Below are 19109 nucleotides of genomic sequence, written 5' to 3'. Positions count from 1 at the left end.
GCTGATCACGATGTGAAGCCATTCGTCAGCAATCCATGCTTCCCCATCACGGCACCAATCTAAATGTAGCCGATTATGCTGTGTTGTCCACGACACCCTACGAATGGGACAGTTATTCCCTAATCCGGATGCTGCTAGTTTCCGACCTCACCAATGGTGCGGGACGATGCAGAGTGCAGCAAGGAGTCCATTACTTTTTGTCAGATGGCATGCGCAGATTTGAAGGGATTACGATGTACTTGGTGCATAATACGGCGATACTCCTTTGTGGTGATCAGACGTGGTCGACCGGAACGTTGTCTGCCCTCATCTTCCCTAGTAGTCCAACGTTGGGCTAGTGTCACTCCAAATGTCCCACACATCTGGATATTGCCAAATGGAGACCCACAATGAGGCCTGTTAAAAACTTTGTCAGGTGCTGATAACACTGTATCACACAAGTACACAGCGTCTCCATCTCTTTGAGCCATCACTCAACATCCGACGCTGTTCACACCCCTTACATACCCTACCAGGCCTGGTAACAACACTAAACGTGAACAACACTAATGCACTGTGGTAGCTGTTCATCTGTCTCAGAGAACTGCACCTGCATTCTCCGAATGTTGTACGTGTGTACAGAGTTAACACTGACATCCGACCATATATTTTGGGTGCTTTTTGCTCAGGCGGTGTATTTACATTATAATTAATCATCAATAAAATCTTCTGAAAAGTCGAAAAGAGCCATCTGTATTGTAATTTATAGAAAAAGCTTGTGTTTAGGTGGCTCCTTAACACCTTACACGTATTTTTATATGTTTTAAAACATTTTGGCTGAGGAACGTTTGTAATTGCTATGATTGCTAGACTACAACCAGCCCGCGTGCAAAAGTAATAGAGCAACCCCAAGATTAACTGCAAACATTTATTCAGTCTACATGTCAAGAAGAAAATTTGGCATAACTGGGTTTCGTTGATTATGGTCATCACCTCATGTGGTGACATATTTTCTGGCCTTGTAAATAATTTCAGGCTTACATTTCAGCAATGATGGGCTACAGCTGATTTGTGGCGTTCCTGTCGCCTCTTCCCAGCTGTTTTAGTAATCTGTACCATGTGCGACATGTACTGTTGGCACAGTGACTCTATTTTGAGGAAGGGGGAACATCTAAAACATTTTTAGCGCTAAAAATCAGAAATAATTTTACTTTCTCACTCTCACTTTATTTCTTAGGCGTCATAAACTAGTCGATCATAACGAGATATCTTAATTATTCGTATGATCCATGCAGCACGCAAATAACTGAATGAACTCTGTATTACCTCTTCATTTATAGCCTGACAGGTAGCCACTTAGCCACTGAGTAAAACATTTATGCTGATTGTACGTGTAATCTGTGACATTGAGAGAGATACGAGGGCCTGCTGCAAAGTAATACCTCCGAATTTTTTATTCTGTTCTTAATAGCAGTCGAGGTACTACACGCATATTACTCCGCCGACTTTCCGCTTTGCAGATGCAAGTAGCAATACTATGTCGCTGGAAAGGTCCCAAATGAAGCGAGTAACATGGCACAATGCCGGTGTGTGAGAAACAGCGTGTTGTAATCGAGTTTCTTACCGCAGAAAACGTGCCTCCTTTTGGAATCCATGGAGGAATGACAGCTGTTTACGTTTGTGATGGTTTCGACATCAGTAATGTACGACGTTGGATTTTTTGCTCTCGTAATGAAGGAAACGGTGATGCTAACCTCAACATGTGTGACAGAGCTGGGAGTGGACGTTCAAAACTTAAAGAAAACCTTCAAGGACTTCACTCTGATAGTGAAGAAGCGGTGTAAGCGGAGGTGAGGTGGTGGCAAGAAAGTCAAACATTCTATAGTGAGAGTATCAACAAACTGGTCTCTTGTTGGAAGGTATGTATTCTTCGCCATGGTTACTGTGTTGACAAATAAGCAAGTAAATATGAAGAATAAAGATGTAGAATGTTAATACAGTTTTAGTTACATCTCTTTAAGAGTTTTCACATAATTATTTCAGATGCATTACTTTTAATCACGAGCCGGCCGGAGTGGCTGAGCGGTTCTACGCGCTACAGTCTGGAAACGCACGACTGCTGCGGTCGCAGGTTCGAATCCTGCCTCGGGCATGATGTGTGTCATGTCCTTAGGTTAGTTAGGTTTAAGTAGTTCTAAGTTCTAGGGGACTGATGACCTCAGAAGTTAAGTCCCATAGTGCTCAGAGCCATTTGAGCCATTCTTACTCACGCCCTCGTAATTATTTGAAAATAAACGTTCCAGTTACATTGTTACCATCGTCTACGTTCGACGTCAGCGTGCAATAACCAGCCACAGATGGCATGTGGCAGTACTAGCAATGGAAGATGTATAAAGTATGTCGGGAGGACGCAGTCTTTGTCGTATTCCAGAAATGGAACGATTTATCTGAAGTCCAAAACGACATAATCATTGGATTTCGGGCCAAGGGTGGAATCATTTCCGAAATGGCTAAGTTTGTAAACAGTTCGCGTGCTGCAGTAGTTAAAGTATACCGTGTATGACAAAATGGCGCTATCCAAACCTCCAAACCGGCGCCAACACAACACAGGTGCACTAAGGGCCATTGTTGACAGGGTGGAGATGTTCAAAATGGTTCAAATGGCTATGAGCACTATGGGACTTAATTTCTGAGGTCATCAGTCCCCTAGCACTTAGAACTACTTAAACCTAACTAACGTTAGGACATCACACACATCCATGTCCGAGGCTGGATTCGAACCTGCGACTGTAGCTGTCGCGCGGTTCCAGACTGTAGTGCCTAGAACCGCTCTGCCACCCTGGCCGGCGGGTGGAGTTGTATACGGGGCAGCAGATGTGCGACTGTTGAGCAACTGACCATGCAGATGAACCAAGATGCTGCCAACAGTGGCTCCGTTTAGCCACCGTTGCAACTTATGGGCCTCTGCAGCAGGTGTCTGGTTCATGTAACCATGCTAACTGCTGTTCATCGTCGACGATGGCTGCTATTTGGACGCCAATATCGCAACTGGACGTCCACTGATTGGCGACTGGTGGCCTTTTCCGATGAATCACGTTTTATGCTCTATCGGACAGACGGCCGTTGGTACGTACTGCGTGAAACGTCTGAAAGCAAAGGGGTCCAGGCCGGAGGAGGGAGCGTCGTGGCCAGGCGAATATTTTCGTGGCGTTCTCTAGGTGAGCTCTTCATTCTGAAAGGCACAGTGGCTCATCACAAATATGCATCTATCGTCGGGGACCATGTCCACGCCCATATGCAGTCTGCTTGTCCTCGGCACTATGGCATCTACCAGCAGGACATTGCAAGCTGTCACAAAGCTCGCAATGTGTGTGGTTTTAAGAGCATCAGGATGCGTTTGCTGTACTCGGTTGGTCAACAAACTCCTCGGATTTAATCCCAGTCGAGAATCTATATGACCATTTCGATCGGCTGTTCCCGACGTGGATCCTTAAACGAGAAACCTCGGACAACTGGCCAAGGCGCTGGAGTTGGAATGGCTGCACATCGTCTCGCATCGTCTCGCATCGGTCCGTGCTGCGAAAGGTGGTTATGAGGTTTTTGACGGGTGGTCATAGTTATGTGATTGGACAGTGAAATTACTTAAGAGAAAATTGTAGTTACGATCATTACAACTAGCATACATGTTTAACTGTCTCAGTGGTTACACGACGTGTGTGACTTCAGTCAAGTGGTACTAATCAGACAGTAGCTCATAACAACTGGGATCCACTTAGCCTTTTAACTGCTTGCGAAACGTACATACAACACTAACTACGCGCTCTTGAGCTAACGTCGTATATGCGCGACACAAATTAGTAGCGTGAGTAGCACGTGTGGCGGGTATATATGTATCGATTTTCTTTCGCAACAGGAATGTACGCCGTAGAGAGCCTTCCAGGCTCTATAGCACGGAGTGAACTGTAGCTCTTCAAGCGCTTGTTAGTTGTTTTAATGATTTTATTCCTATCGATCGCATATGGCAGAAGTAGTTTTATTATTTTGCCATTCGCTCCTCTTGTGGGGATTACAATGCAGGAGTGAGTTATAAAGCAGTCCAAAGATGTGGTTGCGCGGTTTGCGAAACGCAGAAGTAGAAATGTTGCTTGCAAGTAGTTATAGAGAGGACGAATTTAACCCTCTTTCATCTTCGGGTGAGGATACTGTAGCTACATTCGATCCTGGCCCTTCAGCATCTCGGGACAGACAAAAATTGTTCACGTTTCCCTAGCTCATTTTTCGGGAGTGAAAATGTTCAATATAAGTGCTGTTGACGGTTTTTTATCTGCTCCCACTCCATTTCAAAACCTATGTATAGGCCAAAGCCTTCTCTTGGTCAAATTGTGCCTAGCTTTCAAGCAGTATGTTATTTAGAAAATAAGTTATTTTGGAATAAAAATGTTGTTCTCTGTGAGTCTGAAACAGGATTTGTTCGCGATATTTAAGATTACACCGGTGCAACGACCGACATAGTAACCACTGAAGGCTACTTAAAAAATAGACAATATAGCAGCAACATTTCTGGGATCTTACGTAGGAAGAGGACACACTCTGTACGTTGACAACTGGTACACGAGTCCAGATATGTTAAAGTGCTTGTGTAATTGAGAAATTAATGCAGTAGGGACACATTCCGTCAGTAAAGAACCTCAAACGCAAGTTGCAGGTGAGAGATCTGGAAACTGGTCAAACGAGGACGGTATTGGTATTGAAGTGGCGCGACTGGAGGGACGTATACATATTTTTCATATGTCGTGCAGGTGAAACGGTAGCAACAGGAGAAAATAAATTTTGAAAAACTGAAACCGAAATGGGTGTTGGACTGCCAGTCAATGGGAGCCGTAGACAGATGTGACAAGACACTAGGCGTAAGTGAGTGTATTGCAAAAAACATGAAATGATATAAAAATTCCTTTTTAGCTCATGCTGTAACTAGTGACTCAGGTAGACAGACTCTTTACTGGCTCCCACAATCGGCGGTGCCACATACAGGGGATGTGCAAAATCATGTGAACAGCGGTAGTAATGGGATGGTTGTGTTTGACGGCCAACAACGCAGGTAAGGCACGTGTCGCGCTGGACTGTGCGTGATCAGTATGGACTAGGCATCAGTGCAGGTTGTTTACGATTAGTGCACACTTCGTATTTGCAAAAAAAATGGTTCAAATGGCTCTGGAAACTATGGGACTTAACATCCGAGGTCATCAGTCCCCTGGAACTTAGAACTACTGAAACCTAACTAACGTAAAGACATCACACACATCCATGCCCGAGGCGGTTCCAGACTGAAGCGCCTAGAACAGCTCGCCCACCGCGGCCAGCTTCGTATTTGCATTCAGAGGCCGAAGTCGACGCGCAATGAAAGATCTAAGAGAGTTTCAAACAGGGCAGATTGTGGGGGCCCGATTAGCTAGAGCATCAGTAACCAAGACAGTCACCTTATCGAATGTTTCAAGAGCAACTATTTCAACAGTCATGGCAGCATACACAAAACACTGAAAGACGTCATCGTGTAAACGAAATAGTGGGCGCAAATCAAAACTAAATGACAGAGATTGTCGTACGCTAGCAAGAATTGTGTCAAAACAACACAAAAGTACGACGGCTAAGTGACTGCAGAGCTCAATAGCATCTTCGAGACCCCGTATCTATCCGCCGAGAACTCCATAGAGGGAATAATCGTGGACGAGCTGCTATACCGAAACCATTAGTGACGACAACCAAAGCAAATAAGCGCAAAACATGATGCCTGGAGCATAAATCCTGGACGGCTGATCAGTGGAAACACGTCATATGGTCCGACGAGTCAACGTTTTCGTTATTATCGTGCCAGGTTTGCGTCTGGAGACCGCCAAAAGAAGCCTGCAATCCTGATTGCTTGATTCCAACGGTTAAGCATGGAGGTGGAAGTGTGATGGTGTGGGCAGCCATATCATGGTATTCTGCTGATCCCATCATTATACTCAAAGGCCGTGTTACAGCCAACCATTATGTGAACATTTTAGGTGGTCAGGTGCATCCCATGATTCGAATGTTGTTCCCCAACAGTGATGCCACATTTCAGGACGATAATGCACCCATTCACACAGCCAGGACAGTTTAATCGCGGTATGAGGAGCATACAACTGAACTGCAGCGTCTTCCATGGCCAGCAAAGTCCCCGAACTTGAACATTATCCAACGCTGTCGGCGATATTGGACCGCAGACCCCGGAGGAGATTTCCGCCTCCCTCGTCACTACAGGAGTTAGAAGAGGTTCTGATCGAAGAGTGGCATAACATTCCGTGGAGACTACACAGTCATTATATGCCAGTATTCTAAGAAGAATCGCAGCTGTATTACGGGCAAATGGGGAGGCAACCCCTTATTAATAAACCATTCCTAAGTAAGTACAGATGTTCACATTATTTTGCCTATCCCTGTACGTGCAGGAGGCAGTGAGCACACAGAAACAGGCCAGAGACACTCCCTCCTCCGGCGCGTCACGTGATTTCGCGTGATCTCGTGGTGTCTGGAGCAGCAAAAAGCTGCCCTGCAGTGACAAGAAATCAGTGTCGTATTCAGACTACATTCTTAGAGCTTCGAAGCAGTTTGTTGATAACCTGTGCTGCGAGCTTGTGCTGTGTTTCATGTTTGAATAGGTTTCTCATAGCAGTACGACGAATTTTAGCAGTACGGCGAATTTGGGCTTTATCCACAGACTTGCAGTATTTCACAGACTTAATTATTTGTGTAATAGAAGCCAAGCAGAAATCTGTGTTGTGAGCCGAACTCTTAACCTGTACTGACCATCTTTATGTTATTTAACTAGTCCTTACGAGAAAAAACCTGTCAGTGGCTGAGTTATATATAATTATTATTCATAAAATTCTAGAGAAACAGCACAGAAAAGAACAAATTTAAGAAGTCGGCCTTCGAGAGAGGAAGACGTCTTCCAAATGTGAGAACTTGCCTAGTGTTGTTGAATCATCTCGATCAGAAAGGCACTCTTTGAGAAGATGCGTCGTTTGCAGCAAGAACAACTAGCAGAACCAAAGTGGAAACTGTTATAAACAATGTGATGTGGAAAACGTTTTGTTCCATGTTTAGAATTTAAGAAATGCAGTACTGTCCTTCCTTATAAAGGTTTGTGAATGTCAATAGGCAAAGAAATACAGCAGCGACCGTAATCTCTAGTGTGACAGAAATGGTCAGCTTAGGGGGTCTGACAAGAGGTGGGCAATGTTCATCACAGTAAATCTAGTGCTGGTGTGCACTTTGCAGCGAAAGGCTCAATACACAACGATAATCTACAATGTTTCTGTTTTCCAACAATGTGGACTGGGTAGTAGATCTCACCTTCTCCGGGGACACGGTGCCCGCGATGCTGGTGGTGATGTAGTTGAGCTCGTGGGGCGATATGCGTGGGTGTCTGGAGGGAGAGTCGTACACCGTCACGAACCACAGGATGCTCCAGACGCCCGCGATGGCGCCGAGGATGTAGAAGCTCGCCTTCCACCCCAGGGCCTCGATAATGGCCGAGCAGATGGGCCACGTCACCACCGTGCCGAAGGTCCCTCCTGAGAACCGTTGGAGCGTCTAGCACACAATTAGTCAGATCTGGTGTTGAACGTATACTTGCATCGTTTACTAAAGAATTAACGGGACTGTTGTGGCATAAGTGCTGACAACAGTAGCATTAAGTTATTGTACAGGGTATCATAATTAACAGTTTAAACTGACACAGGTGACAGTATACAATAATAGAAGGAAAACTGTTTTATTGAATATACGTCCGCGTACGTACCGTTTGTTAGATAACTGAAAATGTATGGTTACGAGCTGCCATTAGTACGAGACATTATCTTAGTATATATATATATATATATATATATATATATATATATATATATATATATATATCAGAAATGTAAACTCTCCATTCTAATTTAACCAGGCTTAAATTTCACCCACAGACTCGCTTAGCAAGAAACACGGTAATACTTCAGTACATTACATGTTAGAATTACTGTACACTTGTTTTAAGGTTACCTATTTACTGTTTTCGTCTGCTGGGTGGCTTTGAAAATATAGTAAATCATATCTTTACGATGTACTTTGAAAGCAGAACTCTGGCGATCAATGAAGTTCAAAGCTATTAGATCTGAGTTCGCTTGACCAATGTGGAGGAGAAGTCATCCACTTCTTTTTGATAAATATAATTTTTAGGTATTGGGCCATGTCATTGAAAACTAATAAAATGATTACATTGCCGATGTTTCAGTTGACTTTCTGAGGTCCTCTTCGGGGCGGTTCGCTGTTGTTTACTCTTAATATTTTATCCAAATGAACCGGCCACGGAAGCCAACAAACTTATATCATTCACTACCTCTTCGCCAGACTTCCTCGCTGCTTTCTATGGTCGATGTCTGACTACTCCACACGTAAACTTTGCAACAAAAGAGATCCTATCCCAGAAGTCCAACATAACCTCCAATCCCTGTTTAAAGTTTTTAGCTCTTGCCAGCATCTCTCCCTTTAATTCATTTCCAGCCTCACTCCTATGACACACTGCACGCCCACCTTCTACATTCTCCCTAAACTCCACAAACCCAACAATCCTGACAACCCATTATAGGTAGTTATTGTGCTCCCACTGAAAGAATTTCAGCTCTCAGTGACCAACACCTCCAACCGATTGCCCAAAATCTAGTCTCACAGGTCAAAGATACCAACCAATTCCTTCACCAACTCCCCACCATCCCCACCCATTTATCTCCTGGATCTCTACTCGTCACTGTTGATGCCACTTCCTTAATGCCCATGGGCTTGTCCCTGTTGATACTACTTCTCCCAGTGTCCTTCAGACTCCAGACACATTACCTCATTACTCATACACCTTACTGACATTATCATATCACACAACCACTCCGTCTTTAGAGGAATGGTATACAAAGAAACTGGCGCCACAGCACAGCAGCTGTGTGGCACCATCCTATGCCAACCCACTTATGGGCCATCTAGAACAAACCCTCCTAGCCTCGCAAAACCCCTAACCCCTGGTCCAGTTTAGGTTCATTGATGATATCCTCATGATTTGGACTTGGGGCCAAGACTCCCTATCCTCATTCCTTCGCAGTCTCAACACTTCCTCCCATCCACTTCACCTTGTCCTCCTCAACCCAGTGTGCCGCCTCCCTAATCATTGATCTTCTCCTCTCTGATGGCACCATCCACACCTCTGATCACATTAAACCATCATATGTGATGTGTTATGCCAGTGAAAGGAACCTGTGACCACTGAAGACAGTGCCACAAGTTCCTGCAAAAAATAGTAACACAACACACAAACACATGTCATACTAACAAATGTAAATCCACCTGATGATAGAGGTTTAAACTTTTGAAGCGCGTCTTGGAGATAAATAAACAGTGACTGGTAACACTTTATATTACTGTTTTAGCTATTTATGTACACCTGGAAACTGTGTACTGTACATGAGACATGTCTTGAGACATGTCTTGTAGAGCGACTTTTTGTGGGGATGACGTACATAAATTTTATTGTGTGTGTGAAAAATTTCCCTGCTCTCTTGATGTTGAATTTAATAATGTAGGAACCCTTTTGGAATCAAACTCTCACAATTACCATTGTGCAGCCACAACAAAGATCGGGGCGTTCTATAACTGAGCCAGGATTCCAAATTGCAAAATGTGGTAATACGTATTATAAGATGTTGTATTCACCTCACTGTTTGGTAAAATTACCATCTTTGTTATATGAAGTAGCTAAATCCCATTATTTAAGCAGTTTTGTGGTAGCTCACTGTTCAATATTTGTTATAAAACTCTTGTCATTTTTTGAGAATGCCTCACACTTACATGTATAGTATTCTGTAACCTTAACGGAACATAAAATTAGGGTTAACTCACCAAGCAGACTCCAGACGAACTTGGCCTTCTCCTCTGGCGGCCCCCACTGCGCCACCAGAGCATGCAGGGAGGGGTACAACGGACCCTGTCAACAGTGCAGGACTGTCTAACGAGCCAGTCAGTGCAAACACACCTAGAACTACATCTCGGGGTTACCTAGTATACAATGTTAGCATACACGATTTACTGCAAAAACATTGTTCTATATGAATTGGATGTTGCTTATTTCCACTGGAATGTGCCCTTTTTGAAGTATGTCTGCTATTTGGCACTATTGCAGAGTCTACCTTTCAGACGACTTGCTATGAAGTTGTGGCAAATGCTAGCAGGAATGAAGATAGATAGATGAGTACACCCAACATTTTTGTTGCCACATTAATATGGTTAGGATAGTAAAAAGTAAAGTCGTATGCCACTGTTGTCTGGGAGACCTCAAGGAGTAGTTTAGCTGCAGAGCTGGAAAGGGGTTTCTTTCACCACACACAGTGCCTCTCGCCTCGCACATATGTGGCAATTATGTCTTTTGTGTATTTGTAGAGTGTAGGTGAGCGTAATGAATGCATGTATAGTCTGGTGTTATGTTTATGTTGAGTGATGATGATGCTGATGAAACTGTGTGGGTTCTGTGAATGTTGACACAGTAGTGGTTCTAGGGTACATACGAGTGATTGGCTGTTTCATTTTAGTGGCTGGTAAAATATTGGTCTGTGATTGTCAGAGAGGGGAGAGGAGGGGGAGGGTAGAGCATGAATTAGGAGAGGAGATGGGCAGAGGGACAGGGGGGGAAGGAAGGGAAAGGGGAGAGTAGAGAGTGGATGAGATTTAGGAAAGAGGTGGGACATGATGGCATCATGAATTTCCTCCAGTCCTGTATCTAGACAACCCAAAGGTCAAAGTTGAATTTGCATCTCCCTTGCCGTGTATGTAGACAACTTAAAATTCAAAGGTCAGTTTGTACTTATAGCTCGAAACCCCATTGCTTTCCTGCCTCCCATTGTTCCCTGTCACCACAGACATGCAGCACCCCTTCCACATCTCCTCCCTCCTTCCTTGGCACGTGTGTGTGATCTCAGGGGGACTATGCTGAGATGCGTGTGTTTGCTCAGTCAGAAAGCTCTCAGATGAGTCAAGACTTCTTCTAAATTTAGGAGTTGTAACTGGAAGTTGGATCATTGTTATTTAATGGGTACTGTGATAGGATGTGTACATATGCTTAGTCAGCATGGTCCCTGAAAAATGGAGAGTTGCTGATGCATTCAAACTTGCTTGTGTCATATTTTGCATTATAGAGACAAGGGCTGCACATGTATCAGGTTGCTGTCAGAGGGGAGGAGCTGTGTGCTGGTGTACTGCTAAGAACAATTAGAGCAGGTACAGCCTGCAGTGTTAAAGCAGGAAATGTGTGACGTATTTAACAGTTACCTACTTGGTAAATTCTTCAGCGTGAGCTGTTTGAGATATTTCAGCAACTTTGTGTAGATGACAGTTATCTTATGGATGGTGATTAACGCTAGGATTTTTTTTATCAAAATTGAGGTGTGGGATTACGTAATATGAAACCGTGACTTCTGTGTACAAGAAAATAATCAAGAAAACATGATTGTGATTGTAAAAAAATATAAGAATATTTGCATAGACATTTTAAGTGGAAGAGCTCCAGTTATAGAATGAAGGTTGTAAGTAGGCTGTTTCTGTTTTCTTATTGGTAACGCCACGTAGCGTTATGTATGACAATCACTGGCTGTGCTGTGTGCAGTCTGTGGCTGCTTTGCATTGTTGTAATACTCGCCATTGTAGTGTTAGGCAGCTGGCTGTGAACAGCGCGTAGCGTTGCGCAGTTGGAGGTGAGCCGCCAGCAGTGGTGGATGTGGGGAGAGAGATGGCGGAGTTTTGAAATTTGTCTTGAACTGCTATATATATTATGACTATTGAGGTAAATACATTGGTTGTTCTCTATCAAAATCTTTCATTTGCTAACTATGCCTATCAGTAGTTAGTGCCTTCAGTACTTTGAATCTTTTATTTAGCTGGCAGTAGTGGCGCTCGCTGTATTGCAGTAGCTTGAGTAGCGAAGATTTTTGTGAGGTAAGCGATTTGTGAAATGCATAGGTTAATGTTAGTCAGGGCCATTCTTTTGTAGGGATTTTTGAAAGTCAGATTACGTTGCGCTAACAAAATATTGTGTGTCAGTTTAAGCACAGTCAGGTATTATTGTTGAAAGGGGACGTTTCAAGGTATATAACAAATTCATATGACAGATCACAAGCAAAGGAATGAATAATGATATCGGTAACCATACTATCATTTTTATAAAGTCTCTCTGATATAAATCTTCCTTGGCTAATGAACCGCCTGCAGGAAAACTAAAGAGTTCTTTGAAGACAAGGGAAGCAGCTGTACGAATATCAGCACTTCAGATGGAAAAGCAAAAGCAAAGAAGGAAAATGTTGAAAGGAACACGTGAAAGGGACATACAACGGCATTGAGCTTGAAGGCAATATTATAGAAGGGAACAGGAAGTAGATGAGGAGGAGGTGGGACACATGATAATGAGAAAATAATTTGATAAACACTGGAAGACCTATGCCGAAACAGTGCCCCTAGAGTAGACGACTTTTCCTCAGAACTACTGATGTCTTTGGGACAGACTTTCATGGCTCAAGTAACCCAACAGGCCTGCGAGATACATGAGACAGGGGAAACACCCTCGGGTTTAAAGAATAATGTAATAATTCCAATTCCCAAGAAAGCAAGTGAATATTACCGAACTATCAGTTTAATAAGACATGGCTGCAAAATAATGACACCCATTATTTACAGAATGGAGAAACTGGTAGAAGCCGACTTCAGTGATGGTCAGTTCGAGTTCCAGAGAGATGCAGGAATGAGCAAGGGAATACTGAATACTGACGATACGACTTTCTTAGAAGGTAGGTTAAGGCAAAATAACTCGGCGCTTATAGAATTTGTAGAGGGTAAGTTTTTGACAATGTTGACTGGCATACACTCTTTATTTTCGGGAGGTGGCAGGAATAAAATACAGGGAGCGAAAGGTCGTTTACGAATTTTACAGAAACCAGATGACAGTTATAAGAATCAAAGTCCATGAAGGGAAGCAGTGGGTGAGAAGTAAGTGAGATAGGGTTGTGGCCCACCCCAACTGTTATTCAATCTTTACACGGAGAAATCTGTGAAGGAAAGCAAGAAGAAATTTATAATGGGAATTGAAGTTCATGAAGAAGAAATAACTTTTCGGTCTGGACAAATAGGGAGTATCATGACGATTACAGAAATTAGCCACCACAAGGAAGCTTCTGTAAAGCTGAAAGCCAACTACCATCAAAAAGAAACGCTAAGTACATATATTTAAAAAAATCTGATAAAATGCTCTAAACGCCTTTTTAACAGACAGTCTCCACTCCTTCCGATCCTATCACGTAAGCGTAGAAAAGATGTGGAATTATCCCAGAGAGATAGTATCGACGGCAGTTGAGAGATATATACCAAATAAATTAATAAGTGATGGTACTGATCCCCCATGGTACACAAAACGGGTCAGATCGCTATTGCAGAAGCAACAAAAAAAGCATGCCAAATTTAGAAGACCACAAATTCCCCAAGATTGACAAAGTTTTGCAGAAGTTCGAAATACAGCATGTACTTCAATGAAAGACGCTTTTAATAATTTCCACAACGAAAATCTGTCTCGGAATCTGGCAGAGAACCCAAAGAGATTCTGGTCATACGTAAAGCACACCAGTGGCAAGACGCAATCAATACCTTCACTGCGCGATAAAAACGGTGAAGTCACTGATGACAGTGCCACTAAAGCAGGGTTATTAAACACCGTTTTCCGAAACTCCTTCGCCAAAGAAGACGAAGTAAATATTCCTGGATTCCAATCAAGAACAACTGCCAAGATGAGAAACACAAAAGTAGATATCCTCGGTGTAGCAAAGCAGCTTAAATCACTTGATAAAGGCAAGGCCTCCGGTCCAGATTGTATACCAGTCAGGTTCCTTTCAGAGTATGCTGATCCAATAGTTCCATATTCAGCAGATATATACAACCGCTCGCTCACAGAAAGATCCGTACCTAAAGATTGGAAAATTGCTCGAGTTACACCAATACCTAAAAAGGGAAATAGGAGTGATCGGCTAAATTACAGGCCCATATCACTAACGTCGATTTGCAGTAGGGTTTTGGAATATATACTGTGTTCGAACATTGTGAATTACCTCGAAGAAAACGATTTATTGACACACAGTCAACACGGATTCAGGAAACATCGTTCTTGTGAAACACTGCTAGCTCTTTATACTCATGAAGTAATGAGTGCTATCAACAGGGGATGTCAAATTGATTGCATATCTTTTAGATTTCCAGAAGGCTTTCGACACCGTTCCTCACAAGCGTCTTCTAACCAAACTGCGTGCCTATGGAATATCGTCCCAATTGTGCGATTGCATTCGTGATCTCCTGTCTGAAAGGTCACAGTTCGTAGTAATAGACGGAAAGTCATCGAGTAAAACAGATGTAATATCCGGCGTTCCCCAAGGATGTGTTATAGGCCCTCTATTGGTCCTGATCTATATAAGGACATAGGAGACAATCTGAGTAGCCATCTTAGGTTGTTTGCAGATGATGCTGTCATTTACCGCCTTGTAAAGTCGTCAGATGACCAATACGAATTGCAGAAAGATTTAGATAAGATATCTGTATGGTGCGAAAAGTGGCAGTTGATCCTGAATAAATAAAAGTGTGTGAAGTTATTCACATGGGTACTAAAAGAAATCCGCTAAATTTTGATTACGCGATAAGTCAGAGAAACATGAAGGCTGTTAATTCAACTAAGTACTTATGGATTGCAATTACAAATAACCTAAATTGGAACTATCACATAGATAATGTTGTGGGTAGAGTAAACAAAAGACTGGGATTCATTGGCAAAACACTTAGAAGGCGCAACAGGTCTACTAAAGAGAGTGCTTACACTACGCTTGTCCGCCTTGTTCTGGAGTATTGCTGATCAGTGTGGGATCCGCATGAGGTGAGACTAACGGATGACATTGAAATAGTTCAGAGAAGGGCGGCTCGTTTTGTATGATCGATAAATAGGGGAGATAGTGCCACAGACATGATACATGGATTGGAGTGGCATTCATTAAAACGAAGGCGTTTTTCGTTGCGACGGGATCTTCTCATGAAATTTCAGTTTTTCGTTGCGACGGGATCTTCTCATGAAATTCAATCATCAGTTTTCTCCCCCGATTGCGAAAACATTCTGTTGGCACCTACCTACATAGGGAGAAATGATCATCACGACAAAATAAGAGAAATCAGGGCTCGAAGTGTTCATTTTTCCCGCGCGCCATTCGAGAGTGGAATGGTAGAGAGACAGATTGAAGGTGGTTCATTGAACCCTCTGCTAGGCACTTTATTGCGAATAGCAGAGTAATCACGTGGATGTAGATGAATTCTGTCAGAGATAGGAAAGGATTTGGAAGTGCAGTTGAATGGATGGACAGTGTCTTTAAAGGAGGATGTAAGGTGAACATAAACAAAAGCAAAACTAGGATAATTGAATGAAGTCGAGTTAAATCAGATGATGCTATGGGAATTTGGTTATGCAATGAGACACTAAAAGTAGTAGACGAGTTTTGCTATTTGGCTAGTAAAATAACTGACGATTGCCGAGGTATAGAGGATATAAAATGTAGAATGGCATGACAAGCAAAGTGTTTCTGTAAAAGAGAAATTTGTTAACACAGAATATATATTTAAATGTTTGCAAGTCTTCTAAGAAAGCATTTGTCTGTACTGTAGACTTGTATGGAAGTGATTCATAGACCATAAGCAATTCAGAGAGAATAACAACTTTCGAAATGTGGTGCTACAGAAGAATGCTGAAGATTAGATGTGTAGATTGCTTAACTCATGAGAAAGTACTGAATCTGAATGGGGAAAATAGAAATTGTGGCACAACCTGACTAAAAGAAGTGGTCGGCTAATGCGAGAAATCCTGAGTTGACGAGGAATTGTCAGCCCGACAGCGCTGAACTTCGGTGATCTGACGGAAACGGGTGTTCCCACTGCGGCAAGACCGTTGGCGCTTTGCACCAAGTGTGGGTACAATGGTCGGACTATAATCGTCGACAAGTTTATCTTAATTTGAAAGTTACTCATTAATGGCACTCTTGCAGCGGATGACAAACACTGTCAGTCTATGGCGCACGCACTCTCTCTCTCTCTTCTCTCTCTCTCTCTCTCTCTCTCTCACACACACACACACACACACAAACATGCTGTCAGCTTATGGTGTTAGAATGCTATTGAAATTCTGAATACATATTTACTTTGAACTGTCAGCTATCACTGGCTAACTTGCTTACCATTTTAATTAAATTAAACACGCATTTTGTACCTTCACAGAAAGATAATAGTAACAATTTAGATACGGTAATTACATTGTGACACTTAATTTGAGGGTCCGTTGTGCTTTGAACCAAGTAGGGTAAAGATGGCAACACTGGGGTACACGCTGATGGCTGTTTCGTTATAATGGTCAGTAAAATATTGGGCCGCAATTGGTTGTTTCCTTTTAATGGACAGTGAAATAATGGATCATGTTGATTAGTTCTAAATGTGTGTGTGTGTGTTCTATTGACTAAGCTACTTGCTGTGAAGTCAGCAAGGTCTCAGAGAAGTCGAAACTTGACGACACTAGGTGTGATTGTTGGTGGTTAAAATTAGTTAGTAGCATTCAGAAAATGTAGATTTATCAATATTTGTTTCATGGCAGACTACATCTTAGCTAATGTTTCAGACAGGGAGATCGAGATTAGATGAATCAGTTGCATCATAAATTTATGGTCGAAATGACGTCCCACTGCGGAGGAATTTCTTGTAACTCATGGCGTATATACTATTTGAACGAAAGTACCTGGGCAACGATTACTGGATATTAAAATGGGGTGTGTGTCCACACTTCGCCCTTATGACGGATTGAACGCTGCTGGGGACACTTTCAATGAGGTGTCTGAATATGTGTGTGGGAATGACAGCCAATTCTTCCTCAAGAACCCAAAGAAGAGAAGGGAGTGATATGCGACACTAGGTTCTCTAGCGAAGATCACTTTCTAAATAATCCCAGAGGTGTTCCACTGGGTTTAGGTTAGGACTTTTGGCAGGCCAGTCCATTTCAGGAATGTCGTTGACCACTAATCATTGCATCACCTAAGTCGCTTCAGGCAAATGCCGGATGTCCTCTGAAAGGGCACGGCCGACTTCCCTCTCCATTGTTCCCTAATCCGATGGGACCGATAACCTCACTGTTTGGTCGCGTCCTGCAAATCAAGCAATCAACCGATCAAGCACTGCCTCACAGATGCCGCTACATGATTGTTTGCTGTTGTTGTACTCAGTCCTGAGACTGGTTTGATGCAGCTCTCCATGCTACTCTATCCTGTGCAAGCTTCTTCATCTCCCAGTACTTACTGCAACCTACATCCTTCTGAATCTGCTTAGTGTATTCATCTCTTGGTCTCCCTCTACGATTTTTACCCTCCACGCTGCCCTCCAATGCTAAATTTGTGATCCCTTGATGCCTCAGAACATGTCCTACCAACCGGTCCCTTCTTCTTGTCAAGTTGTGCCACAAACTCCTCTTCTCCCCAATTCTATTCAATACCTCCTCATTAGTTATGTGATCTACCCATCTAATCTTCAGCATTCTTCTGTAGCACCACATTTCGAAAGCTTCTATTATCTTCTTGTCCAAACTATTTATCGTCCATGTTTCACTTCCATACATGGCTACACTCCATACAAATACTTTCAGAAACGACTTCCTGACACTTAAATCTATACTCGATGTTAACAAATTTCTCTTCTTCGGAATCGCTTTCCTTGCCATTGCCAGTCTACATTTTATATCCTCTCTACTTGGAGCATCATCAGTTATTTTGCTCCCCAAATAGCAAAACTCCTTTACTACTTTAAGTGTCCCATTTCCTAATCTAATTCCCTCAGCATCACCCGACTTAATTCGGCTACATTCCATTATCCTCGTTTTGCTTTTGTTGATGTTCATCTTATATCCTCCTTTCAAGACACTGTCCATTCCGTTCAACTGCTCTTCCAAGTCCTTTGCTGTCTCTGACAGAATTACAATGTCATCGGCGAACCTCAACGTTTTTATTTCTTCTCCATGGACTTTAATACCTACTCCGATTTTTTCTGTTGTTTCCTTTACTGCTTGCTCAATATACAGATTGAATAACATCGGGGACAGGCTATAACCCTGTCTCACTCCCTTCCCAACCGCTGCTTCCCTTTCATGTCCCTCGACTCTTCTAACAGCCATCTGGTTTCTGTACAAATTGTAAATAGCCTTTCGCTCCCCGTATTTTACCCCTGCCACCTTTAGAATTTGAAAGAGAGTACTCCAATCAACATTGTCAAATGCTAGAAACGTAGGTTTGCCTTTCCTTAATCTATTTTCTAAGATAAGTCGTAGGGTCAGTGTTGCCTCACGTGTTCCAACATTTCTGCGGAATCCAAACTGATCTTCGCCGAGGTTAGGGTGCGTTATGATGCTTTCATCGTATCCCAACTATGCCTCTGCTGCACGCAGTACCCGGTGCTGTTGTTAAGATGAGGCAGACACTTACCCCGCAGATGCCGATGAGCACGCGGGCGGCAAGGAGCCATCCGACGCCGGCGTCGGCCGCGAGCGGGCAGAGGAGGGTCAGCACAGCGCCGACCAGCGTCGTGACGCCCACGACGAGCCGCGCGCCCACCACCTCGGCCAGCATCCCTCCAGGGATGTGCGACGCCACCGAGCCGTAGAAGTAGGCCGACAGCAGGTGGCCCTGCACCGACTGCGACCAGTTGTAGCGCGGCCCGTACTGCAACACGGGGCGGCCGAGGGTACAGGACTTACATCTGCTAATGATATTTTCATGGATATTAATAAATGGTTTAAAGCCAACTCACTGATATTAAACTTCGAAAAGGCTCACTATATGCAATTCAGAACCTGTAAGAGGTTTCCAGCCAGCATATGTATAAAGTATGAAGAAGAGCAGATAGAAAAGGTTGACAGTCTTAAATTCCTGGGATTACACCTTGATAATAAATTCAGTTGGGAGGAGCACACCACAGAACTGCAGAAACGC

At 43.2% G+C, this 19109-nt stretch overlaps 1 protein-coding gene across 1 annotated transcript in view; it reads right to left on the bottom strand.

Annotated features, from left to right (window-relative positions):
• LOC126195503 (sialin-like) overlaps positions 1–19109 on the bottom strand; it is a 758511-nt gene that overhangs the window by 98643 nt on the left and 640759 nt on the right. The window contains exon 6 of the mRNA XM_049934131.1: positions 7357–7577. Within this exon, the coding sequence (XP_049790088.1) occupies positions 7357–7577 (221 nt within the window). The remainder of the gene's footprint in view (positions 1–7356; positions 7578–19109) is intronic.

This window comes from Schistocerca nitens, chromosome 7, assembly GCF_023898315.1.
Source record: "Schistocerca nitens isolate TAMUIC-IGC-003100 chromosome 7, iqSchNite1.1, whole genome shotgun sequence".
Lineage (NCBI taxonomy): Eukaryota > Metazoa > Arthropoda > Insecta > Orthoptera > Acrididae > Schistocerca > Schistocerca nitens.
Note: the sequence above shows the minus strand (reverse complement) of the source record. Positions and strands in the feature narration are given on the sequence as shown.